The 12,345-nt window shown below is 37.0% G+C and overlaps 1 protein-coding gene across 2 annotated transcripts in view; it reads left to right on the forward strand.

Annotated features, from left to right (window-relative positions):
* WASHC4 (WASH complex subunit 4) overlaps positions 1-12,345 on the forward strand; it is a 59,436-nt gene that overhangs the window by 17,543 nt on the left and 29,548 nt on the right. For both annotated transcript variants that reach the window (XM_049626214.1, XM_049626215.1), the window contains exons 14-15: positions 5,567-5,693; positions 10,333-10,458. In XM_049626214.1, coding sequence (XP_049482171.1) covers positions 5,567-5,693; positions 10,333-10,458 — 253 coding nt within the window. The remainder of the gene's footprint in view (positions 1-5,566; positions 5,694-10,332; positions 10,459-12,345) is intronic.

Raw genomic sequence — 12,345 nt, forward strand, 5'->3', positions numbered from 1 at the left:
CCTCTTTTTTTTTTTTTTTTTTTTTTCCCTTCCCCTTCCCCATGGGTTTCTGTTAAGTTTCTCAGGATCCACATAAGAGTGAAACCATATGGTATCTGTCTTTCTCTGTATGGCTTATTTCACTTAGCATCACACTCTCCGGTTCCATCCACGTTGCTACAAAAGGCCATATTTCATTCTTTCTCATTGCCACGTAGTATTCCATTGTGTATATAAACCACAATTTCTTTATCCATTCATCAGTTGATGGACATTTAGGCTCTTTCCATAATTTGGCTATTGTTGAGAGTGCTGCTATAAACATTGGGGTACAAGTGACCCTATGCATCATTACTCCTGTATCCCTTGGGTAAATTCCTAGCAGTGCTATTGCTGGGTCACAGGGTAGGTCTATTTTTAATTTTCTGAGGAACCTCCACACTGCTTTCCAGAGCGGCTGCACCAATTTGCATTCCCACCAACAGTGCAAGAGGGTTCCTGTTTCTCCACATCCTCTCCAGCATCTATAGTCTCCTGATTTGTTCATTTTGGCCACTCTGACTGGCGTGAGGTGATATCTGAGTGTGGTTTTGATTTGTATTTCCCTGATGAGGAGCGACGTTGAACATCTTTTCATGTGCCTCTTAACAGAATACTTTTAACTTTAGTTTCTTCTGATATTTACATCCTTATGTTGTTACATAATGTAACAACAATCAGATGTTCTTCTGATATTTACATCCTATTTTGTTGAAGTCTTACTATGCAAATTTTCAAATATACACAAAAGAGAGAAAATAGATGAGTTCCTGTGTTCTCATCACCTAGCCTCAACACTTAATTTACTGCACATTGTTTCTTGAGTGCATTGCTAAAATCACACACTGACCTGGATGAAGATTTTAGTGAAGTGATGCAGGACTGTGCCACTGGCTCTGTGCTGGACACAGTTTTTATTTGTGATATGATTAGAAGATAATAGGGATATTTATTCATTTTCTTTCGATCTTGACTGTCAAGGGGAAACTGGACCACTACTGCAGAATGGGGGAAGAAGGAGTACATCAGGAATATAGGAGTCCCCTAAAGCATCTCTTAGTACTCTCAAGTCTGGTGGTTCAAGTCCATGGAAAATGACAGTTACTCAATTCAGGCAGGACTACACATAACGTAAATTTCAGAGCTTCCTCCTATCTTCTAAAACAGAACTGAGGAGGGAAAAAGACATAGTTTGGAGTTAAAGCTGTGAATTCAATAAGATGGAGACACAGGGATTAGGTTAATAGTATTAATTAAGGTGTGTGGATATCTTAATTATCAGAAGCTTTATATCTATATCTATATCTATATCTATATCTATATATTTTTTAATTTACATCCAAATTAGCATATAGTGCAACAGTGATTTCAGGAGTAGATTCCTTAGTGCCCCTTACCCATTTAGCCCATTCCTCCCCTCCCACAACCCCTCCAGTAACCCTCAGTTTGTTCTCCATATTTATGAGTCTCTTCTGTTTTGTCCCCCTCCCTGTTTTTATATTATTTTTGTTTCCCTTCCCTTGTGTTCATCTGTTTTGTCTCTTAAAGTCCTCATATGAGTGAAGTCATATGATATTTGTCTTTGACTGATTTCACTTCACGTAATACCCTCCAGTTCCAATCATGTAGTTGCAAATGGCAAGATTTCATTCTTTTTGATTGCCGAGTAATACTCCATTGTATATATAGACCACATCTTCTTTATCCATTCATCCATCGATGGACATTTGGGCTCTTTCCATACTTTGGCTATTGTTGATAGTGCTGCTATAAACATGGGGGTGCATGTGTCCCTTTGAAACAGCACCCCTGCATCCCTTGGATAAATACCCAGTAGTACAGTTGCTGGGTCGTAGGGTAGTTCTCTGCTTAGTTTTTTGAGGAGCCTCCATTCTGTTTTCCAGAGTGGCTGCACCAGCTTGCATTCCCATCTTAATATTCTTGAATAGTGTGATGCAGTTGCTAAAAATGCCAATACATACTTGGATTATGTTAATAACTATATCCAGATTATGGGAAATGGTACTTATAATATCTAGGCCATGTGAATTGGTAGTTTCATTGAATTTTTATTGGTCAGATCGTAGTTGGTGTCCAGTGGTGTCACATTTTTAAGAGGGACACAAAATGCAGCAACCCTAAATGCAGCTGATCAGGATATGTCAGAAGACCTGACAACCATGCCTTTTGAAGAATCTCTACATAGTTTGACCTTTAAAAGAGAAATCTGAGAAATGATGTGGTGAGCTCCTTAAATATTTGAGGGGCATTCAGGTTGAAGAGGGAACAGATTTGATCTCTGTGGCTCCAGAGATCCAAAATCGCCAACATGATTGAGCTCTTAGTAGCAGGCATTATGCTAAAGGCTTTAGACACTTTGTCTTATGCAAACCCTGTAATAGTCTTCTCATGTGGGAAATAATAAAGGTAACAACCAATATTAACCCAGTGCTTTCTGTAAGCCAATAACTAAACTGTTCCAGGAACTTCACATTTATCATCTCCTTTAATCATGAGAGAATCCTGTGAGGTAGATACTGTAATTATGGCCATTTTGTAGGTGAGAAAATTGAAATACAGAGAGATTGAACTTGCCCAAATTTAAACAGCTAGTAGGTGGCAGAGCTGGGCAGTCCCAACTCTAGAGCATAAGCTGTTAACTGCTACTCGACAGTACTATTTTTATCCCATTTTTAGATGAGGAGAATGAGGCTTAGAGAAATGAACTTTGCCAGGTCAGAGAGCTAGGTGTGCTAGTGTGCAAGCCCATACCAGTCCTGCTGAAGAGCCTCTGCTACCAAGTCCTGGAGGCTGTCCTGAGAGGTAATGCACTCTTTTACTAGAGCTGTGTAGGTAAAGTATAGATGACCTCAGTCCAAGATGCTGTAGGAAGTGAGGCTTATCAGGTAGAAGATTGAATAAGTTGACTTTCAAAGACCCCCTCTCCCCCATGATAACATTTTATGTTTTTAAATTCTTTGATTCCAAAGATACACAGTTACCATAGAGCTCCAGGGAGCTGAAGGGGATAGTGTCTTTTTCATTCTCCTTGCAGTTATCCCAAACAAACCTAAAATTCACTAAAATGAAACCCAGGAGAGGGGAGACAGTGTGACTAGCATGAGTTTTATCCAGTGTTTTAGGAAAAATTGAGGGAGTGAACAAGAGCTGTCCCAGTTAGGTTCCAGAGTTATTAGATAATGAGGAAACAGTGGGGGACGGTTTCCCTGCCCCCCGCCCAGTATGCACTAGACTTCAGCTGGCCGAGTGTCCCAGCCACATTCCTGCCTGGGGTCCAAGGTTTGTAGGTTGCTGCATTTTGCTTTTCATTCAAAACCATTTTGACACTGGAAATACTGACTTCAGAGGATAGAGCTCTGAACCTTCATTTCAAACCTCTGTTGACATAGAAGTGTTACCGCCATTTGGTGATTTATATTGGGACAGATTTTTTTTTTCCTTAGTGTTTTTCCTGTTTGTACTTTGAAGTGAAGCTGACCATCTGACAGGACCCTTGGCTATTTTTGGACTCCATTTGTCAAAAACTTGTTTTTTAAAACTTGAAACAGCTTCATTTTCATTTTCATAAGAGAGGAATATCATCTAGTGTTTGAATGTAGGAGTGATGGGTGGAGTAATGGATAATCTCTGCTTTATCCTGCATAGTCTGATCTAAAATTGAGTGAGTGCCCTTGACTGTGTTATTAGCCTTCTTCATAAGGTTACTGGTTTGATTACTGTCAAGGAGGGCTCTATAATCTAGGCCTCTTCCTTCTGTCTTGGCTTATGACCTTTCTCTTCCCTCCTATACTTGTATCCCTGCTGAATACTGATCACAGCTTCCTCAAAAGGAGGCATTGCCCTAGGACCCTGCTCATTCTCCGTGTTTCACATTTTTAAGTCAAATAATCCACAAGTCAAATAATGTTAGCACCATTTGAGGCAAAGCCAAAAAGTACAGCTGTTGGTGTCATTTGTTTAATGGAATCCTGGCTCAGCAAGAAATTTTTCTTAGATTTGATGCTAGGGTTTTACCTCTTTAAAAGACAGTTATGAAAAATTTTGGTGTAATCCCTCTTCAGACTGAGTTCTTGACATTGTCAGACTCTTTGGCAGTATGGCTGACCAGTGACCTCACTGTGGGGTTCAGATTTCGGTCAGGTGAGTCTCTGCAGTCCCTTGCCCGGAGTGCTATCCTCTAGTTCATTCTGACTGGCAGTAATGGGATGTTTCTCTGACTGGAGGAAGTCTCTAAAGAGTTGGTAACATCAGATCCCACAAAGGGGAATTGTTTGTTTTTCCACACTAAACCTTTAAAATAAAAAAGAAGTGTATATTAAATAGCTTCTGGGCTAAAAGTTTCCATTTTGAGCCATTTGAGATACATTGATAGAGTGATTCAGTGTTTGTAATTGGCTTGCAGCGGAGAATTAAATCAGTAGATTTAGTCTTTCCTGGATAGGAAAGCTTCCTAGATTTGGGCTTTTATCTTGGGTTGGCTTTTTACCAGTTATGATCTTGGGCACGTTACTTAACTTCTCTGTGTATCAGTTTCCTCTTCTAGATCATAAGGTTATGTGAGGATTAAATGAGTTACTTTGCGTACAGTGATTAGAACAGTGGCTGGCACATAGGAAGCGTTCAATCAGTGTAGCTTTTATATCCAGATTCTGACCACTTCCAGCCTTCCCTTCTGGTTCAAGTTGTCATCCCCTTCTGCATTATCGTGGTAGCTGCCTGAGTCGTTTTTCTGTTACCCCACTTGTCCCCTTTACAGTTTATTTTCAGCATCTCAGCCAAGGTGATTTTGGTCCCCTGCAAAGTTAGATAAAGTCACTCTGCTCAAATGCTTTGGTGGCTTTCCATTGAAGCCCTCTCTACAAGGTCATACACAAATCCTGTTCTACTCCCCACCCTTCCTGCCCCCCAACCCCCACCTTTGTACTTCTCTGATTTCCTTTTATGTTCTCATCCCTGTTCTCTGAGCTCCAGCCATACTGATTTCTTTTTATTACTTGAACATGCCAGACGTTTGCGTTTGTTATTTACTTTCCTAGAATTCTCTTCTCATATATTTACATAGATTACTCATTCATCTTCTTCAAATCTTGGCTCAAAATCATAATTTCAGTGAGCCTGCCTTGATCACTGTAATTAAAATTGTACCTGCCCTCCAAGTCTCTGTCTCTTTTTTTCTCTCTGCTGCATCTTTTCCATAGCACATATCTAACATCTTACAGATCTTAATTATTGATTTCTTTGTTACACAACTCTCCTTTCTTCAAAGAATGTAAACTTTATTGTGGTAGGGATTTTTATCTATTTTGTTTACTGCTAACTTTTATTTTTAGTACTGAGAAACAGTGTCTGGCCTATATAGGCATGAACATTTGTTGAATGAGTAAATTATATATGTATGTAGGATGTCTGTAATTTGAAAACCAGAAAGGTGGCTCCTGCAAGGAAATATTTTATCCCAACCAGTTCAAAGAAATGGAAGTAAATTTTATTTCCTGTGCTGAGTAACCCCAATATTTTCCTTTTTTAGAGATGTACAGTCTTACTACGTCTTTGTGAGCTCATGGATGATGAAAATGGAATCTATTTTATCTAAAGAGCAGAGAATGGATAAATTTGCTGAAGACCTCACCAATAGATGTAATGTTTTTATACAGGTAGTTGCATCTTCTTACTTAGAATATTTTGGGGGTCATTTCTTTGTTAATTCAATGTATAGAACTTACACTTTGAAAAAACTGGAAGGGGTACGATATGTTTTTGTTTTTAAAAACTGAAATTGATTTGATTATGTTTAGATCTGTGTGACTAATTTAGATTTTCTAATACATGCATTTAAATCTCTGTATTCTCTTCAAAGCATGACTTTTTTTGCTGTATCCCATAAGTTTTGATATGTTGCATTTCCATTATTTAGTTCGAAATATATAAGAAATTTTATTGTGATTTCTTTTTTGATCTGTGGGTTATTTTGAAGATATGTTTTAGTTTGTAAAGATAAGAGGATTTCCTAGTTATCTTTTATTATTGATTTCTAGAAGTACTAAAATAATTTTGCTATTTTTAAATTTGTTGAGATTTGCATTATGGCCCAGCCTATGGTCAACTTTGGTAAACATTTCATGTACACTTGAAAAGAATATGTAACTTGCATTTATTGGTTGTAGTGTTCTGTATATGTCAAGTATGTTATGTTTGTTAATGATTTTGTTTACATATTGTGTCAGTTACTGACAGAATTGGGTTAGAATCTCCCACTAGCATGGTGGATTTGTCTGTTTACCCTTTGTTTTTGTTTTATATGTTTTAAAACCAAGTGAGTGCATAACATTTAAGAATTATTATTTATTCCTGATGAATTGAACCTGTTGTTATGAAATATCCCTTTTATTTCTAGTAATGCTCTGTCTTAAGTCTTGTGTGTATAATAGTAATATAGCTATACCAGTTCTCTTTTAGTTAAGGTCTACATAGTATGTCTTTTTTCATCATTTGACTTGCAACTTGTTTGACTCCTTATATTTAATGTGTGTCTCCTGTGTGTAAGCAGTGTGTAAGCAGCATAAATTTTTCCCCAGTCTAGTTGTCTTTTTTTATTTTCTCTATGTCATTGCTGATGATGTATTTGGATTTAAAACTAGCACCTGACTAGTTGCTTTCTATTTATCTCACTTGTTCTGTGTCCCTTTTACTTTCCTTTCTTGCTCTCTTTTGAATTAATTCATCATTTTATTTCTCCCTTTATTATGTTGTTAATTCTGTATCCTTTTACTGGGTTTTTTTAATGGTTACTCTAGAGATTTTAAGTGCATCATTTAACCTTCAACTCCAAAATAAATAAGTAGTTTTATCTCTTTCTAGACAGTGTGAGGATCTTAAACCACCGTAATTCTCTTTATCTACCATCTCACTTCTGATGTTGTTGTTTATTTTGATTCATTTTATATATTAAACTTCTCGAGGCATTATTATTGCTGCTGTTGTCTTTATAGTCCTGGTCCATTTAGATTTATCCATATATTTACCTGTTCTGTTGCTTTCCGTTCTTCTGCGTCTCTTCATTCTTCATATATATATGTGTATATATATATATATATATATATATATATATACATATGTATATATATATATATATACATATATGTATACATATATACATGTATATATATGTGTATGTGTATGTATATACATATGTATGTGTGTGTGTATGTATATATATATATATGTATTTGTATATATATATATTTTATCGTTTATTTATTTTTGAGAGTGAGACAGAGAAGTAGAGCATGAGCTGGGACGGGGCAGAGAGGAGGGAGACATAGAATCCTAAGCAGGCTCCAGGCTCCAAGCTGTCAGCACAGAGCCCAACACAGGGCTTGAACTCACGGATTGTGAGATCATGACCTGAGCCAAAGTCGGACGCTTAACCGACTGAGCCACCCAGGTGCCCCTCTTCATTCTTCTGTTTGTGGAATTCATTTACAGTGTCCTTCTGTTGATGAATTATCACTATTTTTTTTGTCTGAATATGTCTTTATTTCAACTTCATTTTTGTTTTTTAACATTTATTTATTTTTGGGAGAGAGAGTGGGTGCAGGGGAGAGGCAAAGAGAGGGAGACAGGATCTGAAGCAGGCTCTGCACTGTGAGCACAGAGAGCGATGTGGTGCTTGAACTCACAAACTGAAATCATGATCTGAGCCGAAATCCAGAGTTGGCTGCTTAACCCACTGAGCCACCCAGGCACCCCTCAACTTTGTTTTCAAAAGCATTTTTGCTATGTAGAGAATTCTGGGTTAGCAGGATCCCTCACCTCCCTCCCCAACTTATTGTCTTCTGGCTTTTATTTTTGTTGAGAAGTTAGCTGTCAGTTTTCTTGGTTTCTGAATGTGAGTCTTTACTTGCTTGTAAGATCTACTTTTTGGTTTTTAGCAATATTGCTTTAATGTACCTAGGTGTAGTTTTCTTTGTGTCAGTGCTGCTTGGGATTTGTAGAGCTTCTGGAATTTGTGGAAAATTCTCAGCCACTAACTCTTCAAGTACTATTTCTGTTTTATTCTCTCTCTCTCTCTCTCTCTCTCTCTCTCTCTCTCTCTCTCTCTCTCTCGTTAAGCCTATCTACTGAACTCTTAATTTCACTTATTTTACTTTTTAGCTTTTTTTATAGTTTCCATTTCTTTTTCTGAAAAAATTTTGTTTCTTTTCCTTCAACGTAGCAGAATTATTTTTAAGCCTATGTCTAGTAATTTCATTATCTGGATGTTTCTGTTATCTATGTTTCTCTTGTTTTTTGATATGTCTTATTATCTCTTTGCCTGGTTATTTTTAATAATGCGCACATTGTATATGAAAAACTGTGGCTATAATTTGAAGATCTGGATATTGTTTTTCTTTTTCCAGAGAGGACTTAATAATTTTTACTTTTGATAAACAGCTAGTCTGGGACAACTAACAACCCAGATCACCTCAACCTAGTCATGGATTGAGATGATTTGAAATGGGACCTAAATCCTATGATGGCTAGTTTTTTGAGTTCATCCTTACTTTTTAGGGGGTAGTTTTTCAGGATCCCAATCCAGAACCTAGGTTTATAGGACCTCCTTTCCTCTTTGATGGGCCACGAACTCCTGTTTTTATTCCCCTCTCCTTTCTGGGAGATGCTGAAAGGTAACATTTGGCTTCTGTCTCCATTCTCTTTTGGAACTGGCAGATGCTTCTTAAGGAAGCAGCCTCAAATGCCAGGCTCACTTCTCTGGGTTTCTTTCTTCTCCCAGATTTTGGCTTTATATTTCCTTATCTTCTTAATAGCTCTTTGATGCCTCCTGAGAGATTAAAAAAATGTTTTGCCCAGATTTGCTTGTTCTTTGTACAGAGGTTAGTCCAGATTATTTATTCTTCCATTAACAAAAACAGACCCTAAACCTCTCCTCTCCCCATTTAGATTTTTAAAATACGTCCTTTATATATATGTTTCACAAGTTAATGACCATCTGGGGACCCATGAATTCTTTCACCCCTGTTCCCCCTCAAAAAAGAAACTCCCCTTTTTATGCCTGGCTTAGAGTTATACTTTTGCTGTTCTTTGTTTCTGCTTTTAAACTTTTCATGGTGCTGCACTAGGGCAGAATCTGGTGTGATAGTTCTGTAGCTGACAGGTTAAGACTTCTAGCTCTTTCCTGTGTGTATTCCCCAAGCTTTGTCACCTTTCTTAGGATGCTGCCTTCTCTCTCATTTCTTATTCTATTAACTTTGCACATCTCTTTATCACAGAGATATAATTGGTTCAGAGAAAATCCCCTCTCCCACCCACACTAAGTATCACTTCTTTACTGAGCCACTGTTACACTGATAGGAGAGTACTTTATCTCTCACATATGATAGAGGACTAGAAAAAAAGTTGAGAATCACTAGCATATGGCTTCTGCCCCAGTTCCTTGAATAGATCCATAATAGTATAATTTAGGTTCATCCTAAAACTGTACATGTATCTTTTTTTGTCCTTTTGTAAACCCAAAGAATCTTTATTATGATGTTTCTATGTGGTTATTTTGGATCTACATAAAAATATATAAGGTAATATCCTTTTCCTTTTCCTGTTTTCTTATTCCATCCCATTTCCCTGGGTTTACTAGCACTAAAAATCTTTTTTAAACCTCACAAGACCTTTGTTCTTCCTTCGTGAATAGAAGAGTAGGAGAGAATATGTTCTTATTGGGCTGGAAGGAGAGAAGGTCTGATTAGGACCAACATAGGCAGGGGACATGGTAGCAGATGAACAGTGGGGATTGGTCCGGGTGAAAAGGAAAGGGGGAATTGGCTTGGAACTGAGAAATACCTTTCAGTATCTGTATTGGCCAGACAACAGCTCTCATACTCCTTATTTTTCAGTTCCTGGTTCCTTAGGGTCCTTAGCATTTGTCTGTAGCAGATAGGAGTCTTTAAACTCTTGTCTGGCAGGTAAGATAAGGATGAATAGATAGCTTCTGGACATTCAGATCATTTCTCTGAAGGGTTTGTTTGTTTTTTTAATGGGGAGATTCTTTAACTGTGATTTTATACTTTAATTTCAGCAGTACTAAACTTATGGTATGTAATAGGTTAAATACACCTTTAGGGGTTGCTTTGAAGCTTCACCATTGTGTAACATTGCGTGAGGAAGAATATTTCAAAATCTTAAGAGCAGACTTTAAAATAGTTATTGGCAAGTTGGGGAATAATTGTTACATAGAGAATGAAATGTTGAAGAAATGAAACTTTTCCTTGTGATTATAATCATTGTTTTATTTTTTTATAGGGCTTCTTATATGCATACAGTATTAGTACCATTATTAAAACCACAATGAATCTCTACATGTCAATGCAAAAGCCAATGACCAAAACCTCAGTTAAGGCATTATGCAGGCTTGTTGAACTTCTCAAGGTAGGTTTAAGATTATTTTACCTTGCCATTATAATTGAGAATTAACCTGTGCTTAAATTATGGTGATCTTGTAATATTTGACTTCTTGATTATTAGAATAAATAATTGTGGGAAAGTGTACTTATCTCTCACGTGGCTAAGGAAACTAGCCATTGAAAGTAATTTCTGAATAACTTTATGAATGGCCAATATATTTAAACTTTATTAAAATTAGCATGTATTGAGAGAAGAAGGGAATGAGAAGGTTAACTTAAGTATTAGTAAAGTTTTGCTCATGGAAGTTTTAAGCATGTTGCCTGAATTATAAAAGAATATGACGTGGTACAAAAATTGGTGCATAGATCAGTGGAACAAATAGGGACCCCAGAAATAAACCCACAAATATATGGTTAGTTTTGACGAAGGAGGCAAGAATATATAGTGGGGAACATACTCTAATAAATGGTGCCGGGAAAACTGGACAGCTACGTATAAAGAATGAAACTGGACCACTTTCTAATGCTATACACAAAAACAAAATCAAAATGGGTTAAAGACCTAAGTGTGAGACCTGAAACCATAAAAATTCTGAAGAGAGCACAGACAAGTAATTTCTCTGACATCAGCCATAACAATATTTCGTAGATATGTCCTCTAAGGCAAGGGAAACAAAAGCAAAAATGCACTATTGGGACTACATCATACATCAAAATAAAAAGCTTTTGCACAACAAAGGAAATCATCAACAAAACAAAAGACAACTGATTGGGTGAAGATATTTGCTAATCATATATCCAATAAGGGGTTAATAGCCACAATACATATAAAGAACTTATACAACTCAACACCAAAAACATAATCCAATTAAAACATGGGCAGAGAACCTGAATAGACATTTCTCCAAAGAAGACATACAGATGGCCAGTAGGCACTTGAAAAGATCCTCCGCATCACTCATCATCAGGAAACTGCAAATCAAAACCGCGATGAGATACCCACCAGTTAGAATGGCTGATATCAAAATGACTAGATGTAACAAGTGTCGGCGAGGATGTGAAGAGAAAGGAACCCTCATGCATTGTTGGTGGGAGTGTAAATTGGTACAGCCACTGTGGAAGACAGTATGGAGGTTCCTCAAAAAGTTAAAAATAGAAACACCATATGATCCAGTAATTTCAGTACTGTGTATTTGCCCAAAGAAAGTGAAAAAACTAATTTGAAAAGAACATGCCTCCTGTGTTTATTGCAGCATTATTTATAATAGCCAATGTGTGGAAACAACCTAAATGTCCATCAATAGACAAATGGTTAAAGAGGATGTGGTGTACACGTAATGGAATATTATACAGCCATAAAAAGGATGAGATTGTGCCATTTGAGCCAGTATGAATGGACCTAGAGGGTATTAATGTGAAATAAGTCAAACAGATAACTACCATATAATTCTACTCATAAGTGGAATTTTAAAAAAATAAACAGAAAGCAGAATCAGACCTATAAATAATACAAGGAACAAACTGATGATTGCCAGAGGAGGGGTTTGGGGGATTGTGTAAAATGGATGAAGGGGAGAGAGTGGTACAGGCTTCCAGTTATGGAATGAATAAGTCACAGGAATAAAGGCACAGCATAAAGAATACAGTCAGTGATGCTGCAATAGCAATGTAATGGGACAGTTGACAGCTACACCTGTAGTGAAGAGAGCATAATGTATCAATTTGTCAAATCACTAGTTGTACACCTGATACCAATGTAACATTGTGTATCAACTGTACTAAAAAAAAAAAAAAGACATCCATTTTGTAGTGTTCAGATGCACATGAGGCTAGTCAACATGAGGCTAATTATTTTGCAGTTTAGGGAAAGTGCTGTAATCTTGTGATTTGAATACTTCTGGAAATACGATAA

Source organism: Panthera uncia, chromosome B4, assembly GCF_023721935.1.
Source record: "Panthera uncia isolate 11264 chromosome B4, Puncia_PCG_1.0, whole genome shotgun sequence".
NCBI lineage: Eukaryota > Metazoa > Chordata > Mammalia > Carnivora > Felidae > Panthera > Panthera uncia.